Below are 24591 nucleotides of genomic sequence, written 5' to 3'. Positions count from 1 at the left end.
GTTTAGTTGCCAGCAAACATTCACCAGGTGGATCTGGAAAGGCAGACTCAAAGGAGAGATTAATCAAGAGAATAACGAAGGAGGAGAATACTGAAGTGACAAGGTGAAATTTATGTTGGTCAGAGGAATAAGCAATAAGATTGGATTAAAGATAACATGCATGGGAAAATTGTTAGTTTTGAGACCTTGGCATTCACTTCCATGATTCCGAGTAAATCTTATGCCACAGAGTGCAGTGGAGGCTGGGACGCTAAATGTCTTCAAGGCAGAAATTGATAAATTCTTGATGTCACAAGGAATTAAGGGCTACGGGGAGAATGCGGGTAAGTGGAGTTGAAATGCCCATCAGCCATGATTGAATGGCGGAGTGGACTCAATGGGCCGAATGGCCTTACTTCCACTCCTATGTCTTATGGTCTTATAACATGGAATGTGGCAAGAGACGTCAGGAAACAGAACCACAGGTTTACAGTTATATGTATTTTTGACTATCCTTCAGATTATTTTGTTCCTTGGGAAGATAATTGATTACTGGAATCTGTTGCTCTGAAATGGAACCTTTCTTTCAATATAACAGTGCAAAATATGGGGTTTTATTTCGGAAGGGTTTAAAATTATGAGAGAATGAGGAAGGGTGGACAGCAGAGGCCTCAAGAGTGAGGGTTATAGACGGAAGATTAAATTTGGAGATTTAGAAAGAATGCATGGGAAAATTGTTAGTTTTGAGACCTTGGCATTCACTTCCATGATTCCGAGTAAATCTTATGCCAACATCCAAATTAGCCAGATAGATGGATAAGGGAAAGGACTTGAAGGAATTTGAGAACATAATGAGTAAATATGTTTGAAATGTGGGGCGGGGAGTGCGGCCCGGGAAATGTCAACATGGAACAATTGAAAAAATGGCCTATTTCAGTTCTGTTCAAATGTTTTAACACACACGCACACTCATTCCTCCCGCCGTCATTTTTGCACCTTTTCCTTGCTGTCAAATTAATGCTATGTATGTTATTTACCTGTCAGAGCGTAGCCGTTAGAATTGAAATAAAACAATAGCATGCCTAACGATAACGAAATAAAGTCTTTGGACACTCAATAAACCAGCAATATCTAAAGTGTTAAATGTAGGTAGTTCTGAAAAGACGGATACTTCCTAAAGCACAGATTGGTTCGTGATGAGTAATGCCGTACAGCATCATTAAAACTGCATTACCAAATATGTTTCTTATCAGTATTCAAGGCATTTTTAATAAAACATGCATTATTCAATTTATGAAATAAATTGCAAATTTCCAGACTACTACAGATGAGCGAAAAACGTCAAGAAATGTGCTTAAATTCCTTTTTTAAAAAAAGGGTGTTCCTTTTCCAACTCGATCTGCAGTACAATTATGTCAGCACAATTTTGACACAGTTGCTGCGGGTGAAGAAACCTCCTCATTCTGCCAAGTTTCAATCAGCTGGAAAATTAAATGGATAGAAACTTGCAAGGTTTTTTTTTTAAATTGCAGATATGCCAAGAATAATGGTTTGAATGAGAGGAGTGTTGAATCGAGGTGAAGGTTGGAAGGTGTGTGAACATTCCAAGTGGTGCAGTCTCGATTGTGAGGCGGAGCTAGTTGCCCCCTAAAAGGGTGGTTGTGGATGGCGTGGCCCAGCATGCAGTGCAGTACTGTTCTAACGGCTCTAGCTCGAGCTGTGATGGGAGCGCCGCGCGCCGCTGCTGACCGGGTCTGAAAGGGCGGCCGCACAGAGCTCGAGCTGGGGGGGGAGGGAGAAAATCCGGAGCCAGTACTCGCTGGCCGCCAACTGCTCGCCATGACCGCCAACAATACCACCACCACCAGCAGCGGCTGCCGCTTCGCCGATTACTTCGTCATCTGTGGGCTGGATGTCGAGACGGGCTTGGAACCGGACGAGCTCTCGGGTGAGCGTCTCGTTTTTAAATGTTGTTGCCAGTTTCTCTCTCCACACTATGATTGGAACCAAAGGAAAGCTGAACCTTCAAATCTTTCAGCTCCTCTAAAAATATATGACGACCAGCACTTCAGGATAAGCATTTCGGAATCCGAGCGAATAGAAGTGAAGATTTACATTAATTTGTAGCGTCTTTAGGTCCCGATAAAGTCAGCATTAATGCCACTTAGTGATGCAGGAAGTGATGATATGGAGCTGTCTTTTGACAGTTCACAATCCCTGCAAATGGAGTTCGCTTTGTCCGCTCTTTTGACAGCGTTAAAGTGTGGATTTTATCTTTTTGAGTCATAGAGTCCTCTAATAGTCGGTTGTTTGGAATATCTATTGAGTCGCAACTGAATTTATTAAAGTACTGTTATTGGCAGCTTTGAAAAACATGCGAGAATGCTTAAGCCTATAGTCGTATACACTGATACAACTGTAAATAAAGGCACTGCATTTCGCTATTTAGTGTATAATATAGTTTTGTTTTAACGTCTATCAATACGTACACGGTTTTTGTGTGGTTATCTGTTTCCTCTTTTGACCATCTTTAAATAGGTCGACAGCTATCATTTTCCACTGATTCTCAGGGCTTGCTGGTGATGGTATTTTAAACTATGACCTAGATTTGTGCATTTTGAAAACGTTAGGAACAAAGTTAAGTTCATTATATTAATGTCTAACTATTAGAAACACAATTAATCTTGCTCCTGTTGTGCTGTTATTGCATGTGAAAATGGTACAGCAAGTGGTTGCTTTCTCTGATTAATATTCTGTGTGGAGTTTGATTTTAAGTTTGCAGATATGTGTATTTCAATGAATGTTTTAAAATTCTCACACTATTTCCTTAATCTTACTTTTTATGCATGCACCACTCAGTACTAATTCAGAACCTGGTCATAGCATAGAAGGATGTTATTTAACCTTTTTTTCTCTTTATTTCCATCAATTAGCAAGTTGATCAGAATTTTTTTATATTTTGAGTGTTATTTATTTAAAATTAATATTGCAATGGAATGCTATTATCTGAAGAAGATTACATTTTTTAGAATTGAATCATAGAGGTTTCCAGCCAAGAAAAAGGCCCTTCACTCCTTCGGGGCTGTACTAGTCACAAACAACTGTCAAATGATTCTGATCCTTTTCCCAACACTTGGCCCATAGCCTTTTACACCCTGGCATCGCAGTTATACATGTACATACTTAAATGTAAAGAATAAAAAAAAGCTATAAAATGAAAAAAAAAGCCTCAAAGTTTGTATTGCATTCTGCTCAGAAAGTATGTGTTGTATACTGCAATGTGTGTATGTTAATATGATAGTGCTTTCTATTTACTGGTATGTTTTGAATATTAATCATTCATAAATCTAGTGTAATAGCATCATTCTTCCTGTATGTGTTGTGTTTAGTATGAATAAAGTTGCTTAATAATTATTTTGCATTCTGAATGCAGTGCACCGGTGCAATCTAGACCATCTTGTAAACAAAGAGAGATCCTTAGAGGGGGTGGAGTGTGGGCTTGAATCATCTGCATTCATACTGTCCTTTGAGTCCTTCCACATCAGCTCCACTCAAGCGAGGCTCTGAAAGGATGATGTCATTGTTACTGAAACTCTCTACAGGAAGGCAGTAACTGCTGCATGTTTCTCTGGGGATGCTGCAGGACCAATCCTGGCACGATATTTGGTATTTAGCTAATGCAGCTGTAGGGGGATGAATCAAGAGTACTATTGGAATATGAGTGTCCCCACATTAGCATTTTCTGAGTGAATGTGTACATCTGCTCTTGAATTAAACTAGTTTTAATTAAATACTTTAAAATGTGTTCCAGTGTATTTCTTTTTCTGTGCGTCTATTGCCAGTTCATGTTGTTATGCATAGTAATCATAAATAACAACATGCACAGTGTAAACCAGTTCTTTGATTTCTTAGCATTTTTAAATGAATTTAATGTTTACCAGCTTAAGTTTCTTTTGGCATAATATTTAATCAGTTTTCAAAAGTTTCTAAACTAAATTGCTTTCACATATTGGTCTTCCACATATATATGATTATTATTCTGATTTATTTTTAAACAAATATTAATTGCAGTGTTACATTTAATGTGTTGCATTTTATGTTTAGAGCAAAAGGAAAGATATTTAAGCATTTGTAGACAATGGTATCAGTATTGAAATGGGAAGAAACTATATCATTGGGATGGGTTCCACCTGAAGCAGACATGATTTGCAGCTTTGCATCTACATTTAAAGGTAAAGGTAGATCACCTTGGATTAAGCAGAAGAACTTTGCTCAGAATCACCAGGAAAGCACTGGGAGCTATGCCATCTGCAAGAATACTTATAGTTAACATGCACCATAAGGTGCCACTGTCACCAGCACTTCTGTCCCCTATCAATCCTGAATGTCTTGGAGTGAATAATTTTATTATTATTTTCATTTATGCAGGAATTCTACAACAGAGAGTTTTCAGTGTTATACAAATTTGCACTAGGTTAAAGACCATCATCTTGCTTGTGAATGTATTGCACAAGCAGGAAATTTGGAGGGGACTTGAGGAAAATATTTTTCACCCATAAAGTGATAGAGGTCGGGAATGCACTATTTGGGAGGTTAGTAGAGGTGGGTACCCACACAACCTTTTTAAAAAATACTTTGATGAGCACTTGAAATGTCTTGATATTCAAAGCTATGGGCCAAGCACTGGAAAGTGAAGCTAGTATAGATCTTTTTGGTGGTACAGTCTGGATGGGCTCAAGGGCCTCTTCACTGTAGTTCTATGATGTGGAGTGGACAAAGTTAAAAATCACACAACACCAGGTTATAGTCCAATCAGTTTATTTGGAAATACGAGCTTTTGGAGCACTGCTCCTTCATCAGATAGCTAGTGGAGAAAGCTCATAGGACACAATTTATAGCAAAAGAGCATACTGTGCAATATATTGAACAAACCTAGTTTGCTCTTAAGTCCTTCATCTTTTAGAATGGGTTGCAGGTTTCGATTCATTAATAAGCAAACCCCAGAACTACTTTCAAGTCAGATTCCTAAGATAATTTTAGGTTTTATTAAAAAAGGTGACCATCTCCGTTCAGACAATCCATTTGGGTGGCACAGTGGTTAGCACTGCTGCCTCACAACGCCAGAGACCCGGGTTCAATTCCCGCCTCAGGCGACTGACTGTGTGGAGTTTGCACGTTCTCCCCGTGTCTGCGTGGGTTTCCTCTGGGTGCTCCGGTTTCCTCCCACAGTCCAAAGATGTGCAGGGTCAGGTGAATTGGCGAAGCTAAATTGCCCGTAGTATTCGGTAAGGGGTAAATGTAGGGGTATGGGTGGGTTTCGCTTCGGCGGGTCGGTGTGGACTTGTTGGGCCGAAGGGCCTGTTTCCACACTGTAATCTAATCTAATCTAAAGGTGTGAGGTTAGAGTCCATATGTTTTCCAATCTTGAGTCAGACTGATTATATTTCCAAAGTAGGAATTTATAAAATGTCACATGGATTATAAAAGAAATTGACTGCCTACAGATTGTATGCCATGAATTGCATGATTCTATGCCATCGTGGAGTTCTCAAGATATTTTATTGTCCAGTGTTAGCAAATGCTAAAATATTCATAATTCCTCTCATTTTACCATTATAGATTAAAAGCAACTGATACCTGCCCTCCCCGACTCAGTAATATTGTAATGCCAAGTCCTTCTCAGTTAGAATCTCACATACGTTATATATTGGGGTGGCATGGTGGCTCAATGGTTAGCACTGTTGCCTCGCAGCGCCAGAGACCCGGGTTTAACTCCCGCCTCAGGTGACTCTCTGTGTGGAGTTTGCACATTCTCCCCGTGTCTGCGTGGGTTTCCTCCGGGTGCTCCGGTTTCCTCTCACAATCCAAAAATGTGCAGGTTAGGTGAATTGGCCATGCTAAATTGCCCGTAGTGTTAGGTGAAGGGGTAAATGTAGGAGTATGGGTCTGGGTGGTATACACTTTGGCGGGTCGGTGTGGACTTGTTGGGCCGAAGGGCCTGTTTCCACACTGTAAGTAATCTAATGATAAACAGAATAGTGAGAAGGATTTTACATTGCTACATGTTGGACAAAGGCTCAGGTGGAAAATGTGGCATAAATCATTTTAAAACAAATGGAAAGGAAGAGAGTAGAATAATTGTCAAAAATGTTGAAAAGAAACCAAAAGATGAAAACTTAATTATAGAATTAGAACTAAAATGAATATGTCAGTAAAACATTGGAGTAGAAGGACAAATTAGAAGCGTATAATTCAAATAAGTGTCTTTTACACCAATGTGCTGAGCATAAGAAACAAATCGAACAATTACAGATGTTAAGTTCAACTTGGAGGCCATGAAATGGTTATAATTACTGAGACACAACAATTAGATGGTCAGCACTGGTGACAAAATAAGCTAGGTTATAAGATGGAAAATGGAAGTGAGGAAGATCTGTCATCATGATGGATGAAGTCATTGCACTGCTAAGAGGATATACGAGAATGAAGGAATAGAAAAGGATTTCTATAGAAAAAACCTACAGTAGGAATTATGTAGAGGCCTCCTCGAAGTAGCTATGAAGTGTTTGATATGTACAAGCAGAGAATAGGCAAGAATGTCATGAAGTCAGAATGGTTTTAGCAACAGACTTAACTTTTTACGGGTTATAATAAACAGATTAGTACATTTCTTGAATGTTGCAGAATGGGTTTCTGCAACAATGTCTGAAACCAATAAGAGTGCAAACCATTATAGGTTTGTTAATGAGTCAGATTCATTTAACACAATTAGTAGGAGAACATTTATCTTTTTATGATCACTATATTGTCATCGTTATATTTATTTGTTCACAGGATGTGATGGTTGCTGGCAAAGTTAGTATTTATTATCTATTGCTTCCTGTCCGTGAGTAGGTGGTGAGCTGTCTGTTTAAACTGTTGCAATCAATGTAGTTAACTCCACATCTTATGGTATTAGGGAGGGTATTCCAAGATTTTGACCCACCAACAATAAATAAATTACGATAAAATTCCAAGTCACTGCCTTGGAGGGGGACTAATGTGTGATGGGGTCCTCATGCACTCGTTCTTTAGGTGATAGGTCTCAAGGACTTGGAAGGTGCTATCCAATGACCAATGATCTTTGCTGAGTTGCTGCAGTACATCTTGTCGATGATGTGCTGGTATTAGAAGGCATGAATGTTTAAGATGGTGGATAGAATTCCAGTCAAACAGGTTGCTTTGCTCAGGATAGTGTCAAACATCTTGATTTTTGTTGGAACTATACTCATTCAGAGAAATAAAGATTCCCCAATGACATTTAATAAGGTTCCATGATAAAGGTTGCTTCACAAGATATGACTCCTGTTAGGAGAAACATATTAACATGCGTAGAGGATAGGTTAATTAATAGGAAGGAGAGCATATGGATAAATAGGTCTTTCTTGGATTGCATTGCCACAGGGATCAGTGCTACGTTTTCAACTATTTACAATCTATAGTATGTCAATTATTTGGATAAGAGTATTGAATATATGGCAGTTAAAATTGCTGGTTACATTAAGATCGTCATGAAAGTGTGTTATCTAATGAAGGTAGAGAGTTGGCAAAAAGGAATATAGACAAGTTGAGTGAATAGCAATGGTTTAGCAGATGGATTGTAATATGCCTTCTGGTTTTAGTAACCACTTTAAGCTGAGGGGTAAGTGGTTTACAGGAGATCTGGTGAAAAAGATTTTCACCCAGAGAATGGTAGAAATATGGAATGTGCTGCCGGAGAGAGTGGTGGAGGCAGGTACTCTCGTAAATTTAAGAAGTTTCTTGATGCTTACTCAGTCAAATGTGGCTTTGATGTCAAGGATATGCTCATGCTTACTCTCACTGGGATGTTGGATCAGTACTGCAGTTGGAGGAAGCTCTGAATGTGGCAAAGACACAAAATTCACTTAGTGATGGACATTTAAAACTACCACTTAGAATGGCTTGCCAGCACCTCTATTGAGTAAGTTGGCTGAGTCCTCAAGGGCATAACTGTTAGATTGGGTCTGCGGCTGCGGGTGAAGGAAGCAACAAGAGGAAAAACACATTTAGCCTCATCATCATGCATCTGCAGCAGGCAGCTTGATCTGCCTGAAACATAGTGGTAGGAGTGACCACTGCACTGTGCCTGTGGAGACAATGTCTTGTCTTGACCACAAGGGTACCTTCTATCATGCTAAGTGGGATAGAGTTTGAACATATTTAGCAACTGGGCATCCATGAGGTTTTCTGGACATCAGCAACAACCATACTCCCATACAGTCTGCAAACTCATGACCTGTCATATCTCCTATTCTACCAACCATCAAGCCAGGGGATCAGCCCTGATTCAATGAAGAGCATAAAAGGCATGCAGGATCAGCACCAGGTGTACCTAAACATGAGGTGTCAACCTGGTGGAGTTACAATATGCGATTATTTGCATAACAAACAGCAAGTCATAGACCGGTCAAAGTGATTCCACAACAAATAGATCAGATCTATGCTCTACTGTCCTGCCACATACGCTTGTGAATGGTGGTGGATAATTAAATAACTCACTGATGGGGGACCCCAGCACATCAGTTTTAAAAGAAGGCTGCCACATTGGCAACATATGTTTACCAACATATATGGGGTACCAAGTGGAAGATCCATCTCTGCCTCCTCCGGAGGTTCCTAAAATCACTGCTGCCGGCCTTCAGCCAATTTGAGCCAGTGGTAACCGAGAGGAATCGGATCTAATGACTGTGTGCAAAAAATTGCTGACAGATGCAATATGTGTAAGAATTTTTTTTTAAAATTAACCTATTTTTCGGGGATGTTATTACACGACTCTGGAGCACCTATGTCACATGAGAGGTTTCTGTAAGAAATGTAAGAAAGGATTAATTATTTGTTTATATAAAGTAGAGTAACCTACTTATCAAATCATTACCTTAGATTTTTATGTATTTGAATAGACCAATATGAATTGATTCCACTGTAAAGGGCATGCCCTCTTTTATATTTTTCATATTCTACATAAGTCTATTTTAATCATGACATTTATTTTTTTATATTCAGCAATAAATACTGGCTTAGCCAGTGATGCCCATTTCCTACGAATAAAAAAGTTTTCTTTGATAGCATATTATTATACATTTTACAATTTGAGACTTCTTGTGATCACTAGCATTTTTGGGACGATAGCGTGACTTCTGAAATCATAAGCCCAATCAGTGGGTCCAGTTATTTTAATCCAATTACTCAGACATGTTATGACACGCCTCCAGGGCAGGTGGAACTTGAACTGGGACCCTCTAACTCAGAGGTAGGAACATGGTCGCTGCACAAGAGATCCCTAATCAGTGGGTCTAGATATTTTCTAATCAATCTGTTCAGAGATGTTATTACACACCTCTGGAGCAGGTGGGACTAGGTCCCAGGCCCTCTGACTCAGAAGTAGGCATATTATCATTGTAAGGAGAAAGTGAGGGCTGCAGATGCTGGAGATCAGAGCTGAAAATGTGTTGCTGGAAAAGTGCAGCAGGTCAGGCAGCATCCAAGGAACAGGAGAATCGACGTTTCGGGCATAAGCCCTTCTTCAGGAGAACACTAATCAATTGTTGTTTTCTTTTTGTTTTTTTTACACATTGTGGGATCAGCCAGTTTAGAAATCAGTCCTCAAAAAAGGAATACCAGTAACAAACTGGCTGTGTGGGTCAGCCAATTCAGGAATCCGGTGCCCCAAAAACAAAAACCAACAGCAGCACATACTGGCTGTGTGACTTACCAGCTTGGAGTCGGTCCCCTGAACTGAGGAGATTCTAAATCCCCACTTTACATAATTTAAAAAAATATATAAATCCCTATACTACCGCCTAAGTGCAGTAGTGCTTATTTATTCCCCAGCACCCATGTCGTGTGGGTGCAGGTACAGGACACCGTGAAGGACAATGTGTGCAGAAATCTTTATTCGTACTCCACCACTAGGAAGAAAAGAAACATCCAAGTGGCCAGTGACAAGCAATGCCCTTCTCAAAAAAGGGTATTGCTAAGTGATCAAAAAAGTGAAGGTGAGGGCAGAGATCAAATCAGTATAGAATCGAAGGGAGAAGAAAACATTCCACACCCTGCGGTGCCCACTTCTCCTTGAAAGCCTCAAGGTTGTTGGTAGACACTGCGTGCTACTACTCCAAAGACACCCGGTCCCTAATGTAACTGCAGAAGAGGGGCAGAATTGGATTAAAATAACAGCCCTCTTCAAGGCCCACTGCAGGACCTGTTTATGGCTGACCTGGCCATGCCCAGGAGCAGATCCACGAGGAGATCCTCTGACCTGCCTTCCCACGCCCACCGCACCGGCTGCCCAAAGATCAGGAGTGTGGGGCTGAAGTGTAACCAAAAACATAAAAAAAGATCTTTAAGGAAACCAAAAAGGGAGTGCAGATGTCCAGACCCCATACATACATGGTCTATGGACTCCACAGCACCACAGACAAGCAGTAGGGTTGGGAGTCTGTGATTCACCACAATCTGCATTTGCAGGGGACTGCTGCGTGCAGCACCCTCCACTCCCGGTCTCCCCACAAAAGGGGGAGGAAATCAATGGGTCTATTGTTCATTAGTTATAGCAAACAGTCAATATCAATTAGTGAATACTTAGGATTTGGGAAAGGGAAAGAGGAATAAATAGTATGAGATGTTTGGAGGATTTTATCTTGTGTGTTTTTCTTATTTGGTTACTTGTTTTTTTCTTCTCTATCCTGAACCAGTATTGTATTTTTATTTTTCAGGAATTTGCATGTGCCTCTGCCAATTAGTGTTAAATTTGGGATCGTTTAAGATTTGAATTCTAACAGTAGCTGCTGTTTCCATTAGTCAATTCAAGAATGATGGACCAAATGGCCTCCTTCCATTCTGAAATTTTCAGTGATTCTGGGTGCTAAAATAATCTCAAGGAATGCTGAATTGGCAAAGCTTTCAATAACAGCAGTAAAATAATGAGTAAAATGTTAACTTTTCTGGCAGCTTGTCATAACCTCTTATTGCAATGTAATTTCAAAATGTAGCTGCAAACTAATTGTTAAAATCCATGAACTGAAGTAACTTAATTGAATCATTTAAGATCCTGAGGGGACTTGACCAGGTGGATGTGGCAAGGATTTTTCCTTTTGTGGGAGAATCACAAACTGTGACAAGTTATTTCACCTTATCCAGAGCAGAGAATCAGAAGTCATGTCCTTTATTTGAAGGTAGAAACAGTGGAAGCAATTCATAGTTTAAAACTAAAGGGTTGCCCATTTAAGACCGAGATGAGGAAGCATTTTTTTCTTTCTGGGTTGTGTGTTTGAAATTTCCTTCCTGTAAAGGCAATGGATACCGAATCTTTAAATATTTAAAGGCAGATGTAGATAAATTCTTGATTACCAAGGGGATGAAAGATTGTAGGGAAATGCAGGAATGTCGAGGAGAAGTTAAAATCAGATCAGCTTTAAGACCATAAGATTTAAGAGCAGAATTAGGTCATGTGATCCATTGTTCTGCCCTGCCATTCTATCAAAGCTGATATGTTTCTCAACCCCATTCTCCTACCTTCTCTGCGTAAGCCTTGCTCCCCTTACCAATAAAGAACCTATCTACCTCTGTCTTAAATTCACTCAGTGACTTGGCCTTCACAGTTTTCTGCGGCAATGAGATCCACAGATTCACACCCTCTGGCTGAAGAAATTCTTCCACATCTCAGTACTAAAGGGTTGTCCCTTCACTCTGAGGTTATCCCTGGAGTCCTAGTCTTTCTTGCTAGTGGAAACATCTTTTCCAAGCCCAGGCCTATCAAAATTCTGTAAATTTCAATGAGATTCCCCCTCTCATCCTTCTAAACTCTCAAGTACAGACCTAGAGTCCTTAACCGCCCCTCTTGTGACAAGACCTTCTTAATAATGATCTTCATCCCTGGGATCATTTTTATAAAGCACCTTTGGATACCCCTCCCAAGGCCAGTACATCTTCCTTTTGATAAAGGCCCAAAACTGCTCACAATATTTCAAATGCTGTTATAGAATGGCAGAGCAGGCTTGAAGGGCAGAGTGGTCTATTCTTATTTGAATGTAACTGGACAAAAAGATCAAAGGACTTTTTGTCAGAAATTATTTATGTCTAATATGTGGTCCACAATTGCTAACCTATATTGTAGAACTTTGAAGTTGGCTCAGAGGTTTCTTCCAGATGAATCTTCTGTCCACACTTGTGATAATGAATTGTTCTTCAAATTTCTGTTCTTTTATTTTTATTTTGATGTATCATTGAGTGAGGGATGCTCATGTCGTGGAATGGAACTGTTATGTGTCGCATTTGTGTCCTCCAACCTTCAGACAGATACACCTTCAGAGTGTGGAATTGTGAATCTTCCAAATTCTGCATAGCTACCTTGTTCACAATTTGTGTTATATTAAGGATAGGTTTTATTCATATTTACTGAGCTTTCTCAAGTTTAAAATATTTTTAATGTGAAAAGTAGAATACTATTTTAATGATCTAAAGCATTAGCATTTACCCAGCGCCGTTTGTGTTCTTCTGTGCCTATGAGGAGACTACCTTGCCTAAACCTTTGATGTTGAAACTCAGTGTGCTAATTAACTAATACTCTGTTCATTGTATAACATTCCCTTGGTCTGTTCTGATGCTTTGAAATATTTCTAGATTAGGTATGAGGATACAGTTAATTCTGTTGTCTTTGTCATTATTTCTACCATAAGGCTGGAGTCTAAAATGGTCAAGTTGAAGGTAGGATAGATAATAGAAATCACAGATATGTAATGTAGTTAATCCAACTTTTTATATGTATGTTTTTTGTTTATGTTTTAGCAAAGAACCACTAAGTTCAATTGATAGACCTGGACGTGAAAAATTAGCTAAATGAGTATAAATGGAAAAGTTCTAATGATTTCATTCACAGAATTCCATAAATTGAATTAGGAAGCAAAAGATTTATAGAAGTTTCATTGTAAATCCATAATATAGTACAAGCATCAATTTCCAGTTTTCACTTCTGGACCCATTCCTTGTTGAGTAGGCGAAGAGCACTGGGGAAGAATTCTCTTTTTTTTTAAATAAACCGATTGACCAGATTACAAAAAAAATTAAAAAGAAACTCTTCCGTGGGATCTAAGATGGCGGCGATCTGAGAAGATCACACTGCAGAGCTTCACATCGCAGCAGGAGCAGGACGGTTCTTTAACCCACCCAACCCAGGTCATCAGGATTTCTTGGGGCGTTGGAAAGAATGTGTAGCCCCAAGAAACATTTAAAAATTGACTTACCTGTATTTTCAGCTGTCCAGAAATGCTTAAAAAGGGAGGAGGAGCATCTGAGGCCAGGCCTGCAGCTCTGGACACACTTTCCTCATTCCTGAAGAAGGGCTTATGCCCGAAACGTCGATTCTCCTGTTCCCTGGATGCTGCCTGACCTGCTGCGCTTTTCCAGCAACACATTTTCAGATCTAACCATCTCAACCACCTTCACTTCTCCCAGCTTGAGCTGCATTGCACCATTTTTTCCTCTATTGATAATAATTTGGTTCAAACTATGTCTGGCGGTGGTTAAGATGTACATTTTAAATTTCTAAATGAGGACATACCAAAGGATGGGTGGGGTATTTATTCTCCTTTTTTTAATAAAAGAATATTTTTTTATTCATATTGATATTCTATGGGGTGTTTATTCTTTTTAGCTTGTGCCATCTCTGATCATGCTCCAGTGTACCTCATGGTTAAAATTAAGGATGTTACAGTGGATTCAAGGTACTGGCGAATGGACCACTTTATTCTCATGGACAGCATGTTTGTGGAGTATTTCTCTAGGGAATTTCGGGCATTTCTAGACATCAACATAGGCTCGGTTGATAGCTCATCTGTTCTCTGGGAAACTGCCAAAGCTTATGCCAGAGGGTTAGTTATTTCATATTCCACAAGTAGGAAGCGGCAGAAGGGTGAGCAGCAACGTCTCCTTGAAGCACGGTTGAAGGCAGCCGAGAAGGCCTATTTTGACAGATCCTCGTTGGTCAAATTACAGAGGATTATGGCACTGCGGTCTGCACTAAACTCCGTGCTCATGCAGACGGCAAAGAAGGAGCTGGCTTTTGCAAAGCAAAGGTTATACGAGCGTGGTGACAAGCCAGGCAAATACTTAGCAAACCTTGCCAGAAAGAGAAGTGCCCCACAAACCATGACAGCGATTAGGAAAGAGTCTGGGAACCTAACATGTGATTCTAAAAAGATTAATGTGGCATTCCAGAGACTCTACTGTAAGTTATATCAGTCTGAGAATTGTGAGGAGGGGCAGGCCAAAATGGAATCCTTTTTTAGAGATCTGAAGCTCCCGGGTGTGACTCCCAAACAACAGTTCTTTCTCAATGCCCCATTATCAGAGCAAGAAGTGCAGGAAGCTGTGAGGCGGCTTCAGAGTGGAAAGGCGCCCGGTCCTGATGGACTTCCCAGTGAATTTTATAAGGAATTTATAAGTATACTGTCAGGTCCGATGCTGAATATGTTTAATGATTCATGCAGTCATGTTTGTCTCCCACCATCTCTGAGAGAGGCCAATATTTCACTTATCCTTAAAAAAGGGAGGGATCCGGAAGACTGTGCTTCATACAGGACCATTTCGCTCTTAAATGTGGATTTTAAGATCCTCTCTAAGGCTCTTGCGTTGAGGCTGGAGACTGTGTTACCCTCTATTATTAAAGAGGATCAGACGGGCTTCATAAAGGGTCACAGATCCTCCAATAACGTTAGGAGGCTGCTTAACGTAATTCAAGCATGCCAACAGCAGTCAATACAGGGATTAGTGATTTCTTTTAGATGCAGAGAAGGCATTTGACCGAGTTGAGTGGCCGTACCTTTTCTATACTCTAGACCGGTTTGGTCTGGGCGAAGTTTTCATAAGATGGGTAAAGGTTCTCTACAGTGTACCTCTCGCTGCAGTCATTACTGACGGGGTGCGATCAAGCAATTTTAATATTTCTAGGGGCAGCCAGCAGGGCTGTCCCCTTTCACCATTACTTTTTACGTTGGTGATTGAACCATTGGCAGAGGCCATTCGTGGGGATCTCACTATATCAGCTCCAGAAGTGGGGTCAAAATTACATAAGATCTTGCTGTATGCAGATGACCTAATTTTTTTGACAAATCCAGCAGTCTCAGTGCCTTGCCTGATACAATGCATTCACGCGTTTGGTGCTTTTTCAGGGTATAAGATTAATTTTGCTAAATCAGAGGATATGCCTATGGGTGGTCTTACGAAAGAGTTGGCCCTTGAGAGTGACTATAGATTCCCATTTAGGTGGTCACGGGGGTTTTGTGTATTTGGGCATATTCATTACTCCAGTTCTGGATTGGCTGTTCAAAGCCAATTTTACTTAATTATTTGAAAAAATTAAACAAGATCTCCAAAGATGGGAGGCACTTCCAGTCTCATGATTGGGTCGGATAGCGCTTATTAAGATGAATATTCTCCCTCGTTTGCTATACCCTATACGATGCTCCCCCTGATTTTCAATAAACAAACACTCAGGAGACTGAACAGTTGATTCAGCTCCTTTATCTGGCACCGTAAACGGCCCCTCATTAAATTAGCCAAACTGTAGTTGCCTCACAGATTGGGGGGAGTATACCTTCTGGACATTAAAAATTACCAGTTAAGCTCGCTTTTGACCTACGTAAGTGATTGGGTTTGTGGGGACCCTCTTTCAATATGGCTAGATATCGAAGTCTCCCAGGCAAGGTGCCCCCTTACCAGTTTGCTGTTTTTGGACAAGGTGAGGACAGTTAGGGAATATTGCCATAACCCAATAGTCATCAATACTGTTAAAGCATGGAGGGCAATTCGGCAGAGGGAAGGTAATATTGGCAAAACATCTTTGTTTACACCTTTAGTGGGTATGGTGAGTTTTCAACCAGGTATGATAGATTCAGGATTTAAACGTTGGGCAGCGTGGGATATATCTTGCATGGGTGATTTATTTGAGGGAGATGTAATGATGTCCTTCGACCAGTTAGTACGGAAGTACGAGTTACCTAATAGAGACCTCTTTCGTTTTTTTCAAGTTAGGGATTTTATTCAAAAAAGGACCACACTTTTGACTGATCCCTACAAATCTGACATAGAAAGAGGGTTACTAAAGGCTAAGAGTACATTCTCTGTCAGTACTCTATATCACCAATTGGGGGGTGCCACCTCAGATGAGTCTGATCAACTCTGCAAGATGTGGGAAAGAGAGCTGGGTGTTGAAGTTTCTTCAGAGGCATGGGAGGATATTTGGGAGAATGCAAGGAAGATATCAATTTGCAATAGGACCCATGCTTTACAGTTGAAGATTCTCCACAGGGTCCACTTTGTCAAAATTTTAACCAAGGGTATTTTCAGCATGTCCCAAGTGCAAGGTCTGTATGGGTACTCTTACCCATTGTCTTTGGTCTTGTGACAGGCTTCAAACATATTGGAGCGCTGTGGTGGGTGCAATGGAGAGGATTTTAGGTGTAGGCGTGGAGAAGGGCCATATTTTGCTCCTTTGGGCCTACCCATCGTATTTCCTGCAGACTCGCATAAGGGAAAAACTTTTCAATATTCTTACATTCTATGCAAGGAAGAATATCTTGCTAGGTTGGATATCAGAAAATCCCCCAGGCCTGTCGGGTTGGCGGAAGATTGTTATGGAGCATATTCCCCTGGATTTTCTCACAAATATGGTACAGCACAAAACTGAGAATTTTTACAAGGCATGGCAACCCTTTTTGAAATACCTGGACACAGATTTATCTACCACACTAACAAGGGCTTTTATAAAGCTGTAACGATTGTGTTTCATGAGTCCAATATCCAGGGAGGAGGAACTGTGAATGTATGAGTGTTTTGTTTGGCTGGGCTGAGTTATTACTATTTATTTGTTTGTTGTTAGGTATTTATTTAGTTAGTTAAATAGCTAGTTTTAGTTTTTTTAAAATTTTATACTTCTCTATATACGTTTATACATTCGTATAGGAGGGTGGGCTGGGGAATACTTTTTTTATTATTTGGGTTTAGTTTTGTACCATTTTTGTACTGTTTTGAATTGCATTGTTTTGTATTTGTTGTAATATTTAAAAATAATATATTTTTACTAAGTAAAAATAGATTAAAAAAAGAAACTCTTCCCCTGGGGCAAGCAGTCATCTATAGGAATGTGGTTTAAGTCAGGAATGCAGGAACACAGTCAATATGAATGGAAGCTGCATGACGCTATGCCAACTAACGTTGAGTCTATTGACTGAGCCAGTTGTCAGCGACTGCTTGCACAAGAACTCAGTTTTCAAAATCAGTCTGTTCAGACATCTGATATACCTCTGGAGCAGTTGGGACTTGAACGCAGGTCTCCTGGGCCAGAGACACTACCACTGCACTACAAGAACTTTTGAAAGACCCATGACCAAATCATCCAGTTAATCAACTAAACAAACAATAAGTGACAAGCATTGTTCACAAGAGTAGTGCAGCAAAAAACAAAAATGAGGGAAGGGTAAGGAAGCAAGGGAGAGGACTAAATAAAAATGTTGTTAGAGGGCACCCTAGCCTGTAAGAACTGGGCTTTTTTATAATTTTGAAGACAAAAACCAGTGGCAATATAACTTTTTTAAAAATCAACCTGTTCAGGTATGTTATGACATCTCAGCTTTCAAAAAAAATCTTTTCGCCAACTAATTCAATTGACAAATAATCAAAAAATATTTTATAGGTATTGCCCACGAGGGGCAGTGCAATAATAACAAGAATGAATGAGAGTAGGTGAAGGAGGAGGGAACTAAATCAAAATAGCACTATCTGGATTAGAGGTGCTGGAAAAGCACAGCAGTTCAGGCAGCATCCGAGGAGCAGTAAAATCGACGTTTCAGGCAAAAGCCCTTCATCAGGAATACAGGCAGAGAGCCAAATAGCACTGTAGTTGGATGGACAATGGACTCCAAGCCCTGCAGTGACATCTCCCTGTAAAGGCTTCAAGTCTGTTGGTGGACAGTATGCTTCCTCTCCAAGGACAGCTGGACACACACATATAGTCATGGAAAAGAGGCCAGCAGTTGAGCATCCATGGCCTGCTGCTTGGACCTATCTAAGTTGGGTCCAGGAGCAAGCTCATGAGGAGGTCCAGCGATTCCACCCAACCCACAACCCCCACCAACCCGTGTGTGCAAAGATCAGGAGCACGGGGCTGAAGTCCAACCAAAGAACAACAAAAGATTTTTCAAATAATTAAGAAGTGGTGTCGTTTCCTGCAACCATCATATACATGGTCCATGAACTCCACAGCACTTCAAAATAAACAATTGGGCTGGAGTCTGAAACACCTTAAACTACATTGCATTGGAATATCCCCTATCCCAGGTCCTTGATGGAAAAGGGAAGAATCTTGTGTAGAATGCCTCAGTGGTAACTCCTCTATCCGGCAATAGACTGGAACACCAAGGCATGTCTGGACTACAGACAAAGGAGAACTGGAAGGGTGCAGCAGCTGCCTGTAAAGGAAACCCCTCCAGGACATGGAGGGGACTTTCAAGGCAACTCAGGTTGTGGGGCATGGGCTCCTGAGGAGTGTTCCGGAACCCGGGGCTGATGTGGAATTTCATACAAACAGGGGTACACGCAGTTCAGAGACCACTGTATCCTCCAACCTATGTGGTTTTAAGAGGTATATTTTGTCCTGGTTTTATTTTGAAGAGAGGTTTTAAGGCAGAGCTGCAGAGAAACCACTGGAGCAAACAGTTCGTGAGGCCTTAGGATATTTGTTTCTCTCTCTCTCTCAAAAACAAGAAGGCAGAGACGGTAGGTTAGGTAGTATTTGGGCTCTTGGCCCATCGACTCCCTTTTGGCTGACCAGCCATGTTGTTTTAATTATTTCTTCTTCTTATTTCTTGATTTCGCCTTTCATAATCTTTACTTTCTGTGGCTGAGGTGTGGCAGTTTTGGTTGGACAGCCCTGGTTCCTTGGCAGTTTTGGCAGGCCCCTGTCCTTGGCAGTTATGATGGGCATTCAGTCCTCGGCAGTTTTGACAGGTCCCGGTCCTCGGCAGTTTCAACAGGGCCTCTCGTCCTCAGCAGATGATACTTGGATAGGCTTCTGGTCCTCGACAGTTGGACAAAAGCTGTTGCTCGGAAGTTAGAGGCATTGGTCTTTGTCAGTTGTGACATCCCACCTACCTCAGCAGTTGGGCAGGCCCCGGTCTTACACAGTGGCTGATTTGTGAAACAAAGAGGCCATGGAATGAACAAAAAATGATATTTGTCTTGATTTTGTCTCTTTTTTTTGTTTTTGTGGTGATTTATATACTTTTTTTGTATTTTCACAAATATAAATAAGAATAAATTTCTATCCATCCATCATCTGTCTCTTTTGTGCACACACACACACTCCCTTTCTTTTTCTCTGTCTCGCTCGTGCATGCTCCCTTTCTTTCTCTCTCTCTTTCACAAGCATGCACACTCCCTTTCTCTTTCTCTTTCACATGCACGCATGCACACTCCCCATTTTCTCTTTCTCTCATGCATGCACATTCTCTTATCTCTGTCTCGCACCCGCATTCCCTTTATCTCTCTCATGCACATGCACGCCCTTTATCTCTCTCTCTCTCTCTCTCTCTCTCTCTCTCTCTCTCAATCTCTCTCTCTCTCTCTCTCTCTCTCTCTCTCTCTCTCTCTCTCTCTCTCTCTCTCTCTCTCTCTCCTCCCCCCCCCCCCCTCACACACATACATTCCCTTTATCTACCTCTCTTTGTCATGCATGCGCGCTCCCTTTATCTCTTTCTCACACATGGACACGGGCACACCCTTTATTTCTCAAACACATAGTTTTTTGTCTCTATAACACACACACACAGACCCTTTATTTTTCGCACTAACACACATACCCTCTTCACAACACCAATATATCATGCACACACACATGCTCTTCATGGCGTACGCATGCGCTGGCACACTTGACCGCATATGCACATGCACACACGCTGTTCACAGTGTACATGTGCGCACACCCGCTCTTCATGGTGTGTGCGCACAAGCTGTTCCCGGCGTGCACACGCATGCACACTCTTCACAGTGTACACACGCACATCTTCACGATGTGCACATGAATGCTTTTCACAGCTTGCATACATATGCTCTCTCTTCATGGCGTATGTACGCATGTGCACACATGCTCTTCACGGCATATGCACACGTGCTCACACACACCTTCACGATGTGCACACACATGTGCTCTTCACGGCGTACGCACGCACACGCTCTGGCCGGCATGCGCGCGCACGCGCTCTTGCAACTGTGCAGGCCATTAGTTAGGCCACTTTTGCATTCAATTCTGGTTTCCCTGCTATAGGAAAGATGTTGTTAAACTTGAAAGGATTCAGAAAAGATTTACAAAAATGTTGCTGGGTTTGACCTAAGGGGAGAGGCTGAATAGGCTGGGGCTGGTTTACCTGCAGTGTCAGAACTTGAGGGGTGATCTTCTCGAGGTTTATAAAATCATGAGGGGCATAGATAGGGTGAATAGCCAAGGTCTTTTTCTCAGGGTAGGGGAGCCTGAAACTAGAGGCCATAGGTTTAGGGTGAGGGAGGGAAAGATTTAAAAGGACCTAAGGGACAATGTTTTCATGCAGAAAATTGTGCATGTATGGATTGAACTACTAGAGGAATTTGTGGAGGTTGGTACAATTGCCACATTTTAAAAGGCATCTGGATGGATACATGAATAGGAAGGGTTTGGAAGGATGTGGCCAAATGCTGGCAAATGGGACTAGATTAATTTAAGATATCTGGTTGGCATGGATGAGTTAGACTGAAGGGTTTGTTTCTATGACACCCTACGGAGCACACGTGCGCACGCACACATACATCAGGCACACTTCTTCTTAATTAGGAAGACTAATTTTGAAGGACTCTGTCTCAGTAATTTTCTTTCTCTCCTGCTTATGCCTGCTCTTTTTCCTGCTCTTGCCCCTAAGTACTGTCTGCCGCTGCGCTCTTCCCCCTCCCCTCACTCTCAACCCCACTTCCACCATATGCTCACAATGTCTTCAAAGAACTTTGGCCAAATCCTTCCACCTGTGCAATGAGGCCTCTCAGTGGATTTAAGAGAAAGAAAGGACAAAAGTTGTTGTTCCACTGATAGTTTCTGTCTGGCTTCCTGTGTCCATAGGAATATATTTTAAGCCCACAAGCATTGTAGACTATGTACATCCAACAGCTGGTGTTCTTTATAAATACAATATCTTTGTTGCTGTAAACCAGTGTGTTTTGTTTTGAAAAGTGATTTTGTTGAATAGTTTGTTATTAAATTCTTAAATAAGCAGTTGGTCATATTAATATTTCATTCATGTATCTTTATAACAACAGTAAAAATTATTTTTGTTTTAAACAATGGAATCTTGCAGCTTCATTTCAGCAAATAACTGGGAATTTGATACTTTTAAAGAAAATGCTACTTGTTTTGACTAAGCTAACAAACATTTCATGTAGATTACTATGACAGATGATGGACAATGAAAGTCAGAATTTTAAACAGTATAAGATATTAAATATGACATATTTAATCTGTTTGATCCACTTTCTTTAAGTTTTCACCTCTCCTCCAAGAAAAATATATTATTTACAATTAACAGCTCGTGTAAAGCTAAGATCATTGTTTGCGAAGCATGTTGGGGATAAATGCAAAAAAGCCGGACCACTAAGTGGTTATACTTCCTCCATAGTTTATCAGTGAAGTTCTGTTTAAAAAACAACTTCTGGTTTACTAGAGCAGAATTCAAGTTCTGATTAATTTGGTATTTAAGTAGCCTGACTTTTTTTTTAACAAAATATGCTCCTTAATATGATTATTGGGGCATATTTAGCTCTGAAAAACAATTGGAATCAGAAAAAAGCCAAACTGGCTTTTCCAAACTTAGGTAGTTCTTTCTTCCCTTTTTCACTTCCTTCATCAGCTTGTGTCCATACAGTTGTAAATAACATGATTTCCTGCTATTGTGTAATGTTTTTGCCTAATTATTTAACCCAATATTGTCAACCAATTAGTTTCCAAGACTTAAGATATTAAGCTAGATTTTGTCATTCTCTATTTTAGTGTTTTTGTTGGATGACTACTATTTTCAAATGAACCTTTTTTTGGTATTCTGGGCAGTCTTAGTCACCCTCACTGAATTGCAGCATGTTGAAATCCCTGAAAGCAGGAACTATAAATGCTGTACTATTAAGGCTGTGTTGAACCTTTAATATATCTGATATGTTGCAAACATTTTGAGGGAAAAATAAAACATGAAGCTGGACTGAACCAATAGCAGATATCTTTAGTCAGTGTATCTTTTATAGAAGTTTATACTAATATTTTTACTGTTGTTTCCTGAATTAACCTCTGAGTTTATAAAATCCGATACTTTCCGTTCATTACTGCTTAGGTTTTCCTTCTGCATTTTTTATTTCATGAAGTGTTGAGAACATCACTGTCCAGGTATCCCCCACTTTTTGAACATTCACTTTACGCCAATTCGCTTTTACAAAAGATTTACATTAATACCTGTTTTTGATAGCCGAAAGAGGATTTTTGCTTTTACAAAAAAGCGTGAGCAGTGAGGTGCTGCCAAGTTGCTTCCCCAGGAACTGCAGTCAACATCTCAGCATCAAGCTGCCATAACTTTGAACTACATCTGTGAGCATCTGTGCTTTATCTCGATTTATTTTGTGCATCTATTAGCAAGATGTGTCCTAAGGTATCATTTGCCACCATGGCAAATTGCTGAAACCTGGTCAGAACATGGCCCACAGCCTGCCTCAGCAGGCGATACCATTTTCACATTGACTGGATCGAATCTGGTGTCACCAGCCGGCCTCGAAGTCACCCAGGTGGAATAAGGTCCCGGATTTGCTCCTTTGCAAAAGTGGAGCACTTCCCATGTTGGGAAATTGCTGAAACCCGGTTGAAACATGGCCTGCAGCATACCCCAATCAGGGACACTTACTGCGAATGTCTGGACTGAATCTGAGGCCGCCCAGGCAGTGTGAAGCCCTGGATTCTCGCCCTTGCGCTTCCCACGTTGGGAAATTGGTGAAACTCAGTTGAAACATGGCCCGCAGTTTGCCCCAGCAGGTGATACTATTTCTTATTGACTGAACTGAATCTGGTGTCACTTGCCAGCCTAGAAGTCACCCAGGCGCTGTAGGGTCCTGGATTTGCTCCCTTGCAAAAATGAAGCACTTCCCATGTTGGGAAATTGCTGAAACTCGGTCAGAATATGTCACTCCACATGGGTAGAGCTGGGGACACCGTTTGCACAACCCTCTTCCTCTCTCTCCTACACCCCAGTCTCCTGTACCTCCCACCACCCTGATTTCCAACGGTCTTTACTATATGTTCGTGTTAGTGTTAGTTTAAGCTTTATGTGTTATTTGGTAGGTTATGTTTTGGGTCAGAGAACTCTCAAAAACCTTTCCCATATAAATGAATGGTAATTGCTTCTTTGCTTTATGACATTTTGGCATATGAACGGTTTCAAAGGAATGCTCTATTTTCAGATAGCAGGGGACACCTGTGTTTGTTTTTATTTTTGTTTTGGATCCAAGAGCTGAAATGAAGAATTGAACTTTGAAATTTGAACAGCAGCTTGTTTTTTAAAAAAAGAACATAGAAATTGACTTTTGCACATGGGAACTGACCTGGAAAGATAATTAGAAGTTATTTATTGTTCTAAAAGCTCTGCAGACATTCAAGCACCAGGATGTGTTATGCTGAATGACTGGCAGCTTGTTGGATGTTGCATTGATCAGTCAAGGGGAGGCGAGTGCTGGCCAATCTATCACAGAGAACATGGAAAAAAGAAAGAAAAACAATAGATTCAACTCGTTTTGACTTTTTTTTTTGGGCAGGGGCTGTGTGCTGAGAAGTTGATGAACTGGGAATATGTGTTTGAGTTTTACGTTCTTTATAGTTTTACATTTAGTTAGTCGGGTCATTGAGGTCTACATCATACGAGAAGGCTCGTCAGGCCATTAGATCTGTGCTGGACAAAAACATCCACCTCACTATTCTATTCTCTTTTTCCTGTACTTCCATCATTGGCATTGCAAATACTAATCTAAATACTTCTGAAATGTTATGAGGATTTCAGCCTCTATCACCCTTACAGGCAGTGAGTTCCAGATTCTGACCATGCGCTGGGTTTAAAACCTTTTCCTTCCACCTCCTCCAAACCTTCTGCCCTTTACCTTAAATCTATGCCCCCTGGTCATTGATACCTGTACTATGGGGCAATGTCCTTTCTGTCTCTGCCCCCCCATAATTTTTAACATCTCCATCATATTTCCACTTCGTCTTCTCCGCTCCATGGGAAACAACCTCAATTGCTCTTTACAGCTGAAACTCTCCACCCTAGGTAACATCCTGACAAATCTCCTCTGCATCCTCTCCAGTGCAATCACATCCCTCCTTCAATGTGGATTTCAGAATTGCACATACAACTTTGGTTGTGGCAAACCAACGTTTTACACAGTTCCAGCATAACTTCCCTTAGTTCTGATGTGGAGGTGCTGATGTTGGACTGGGGTGGATAAAGTTAAAAATCA

General features: G+C 40.8%; 1 protein-coding gene across 3 annotated transcripts in view; it reads left to right on the top strand.

Moving 5' to 3' along the window:
* The first annotated feature begins 1251 nt into the window (after positions 1 to 1251).
* The window catches only part of dennd5a (DENN/MADD domain containing 5A), a 266025-nt gene continuing 242685 nt past the window's right edge, over positions 1252 to 24591 (top strand). Inside the window, exon 1 of one of the 3 annotated variants that reach the window (XM_087996558.1) lies at positions 1252 to 1927. In XM_087996558.1, the coding sequence (XP_087852684.1) occupies positions 1819 to 1927 (109 nt within the window). In that variant the 5' untranslated portion in view covers positions 1252 to 1818. The remainder of the gene's footprint in view (positions 1928 to 24591) is intronic. The other 2 variants (XM_043705881.2, XM_043705880.2) reach the window with 2 other exon arrangements.

This window comes from Chiloscyllium plagiosum, unplaced genomic scaffold, assembly GCF_037043375.1.
Source record: "Chiloscyllium plagiosum isolate Xiang-an unplaced genomic scaffold, Cpla_swu_hap1 HiC_scaffold_18, whole genome shotgun sequence".
Taxonomy (NCBI): domain Eukaryota; kingdom Metazoa; phylum Chordata; class Chondrichthyes; order Orectolobiformes; family Hemiscylliidae; genus Chiloscyllium; species Chiloscyllium plagiosum.
Note: the sequence above shows the minus strand (reverse complement) of the source record. Positions and strands in the feature narration are given on the sequence as shown.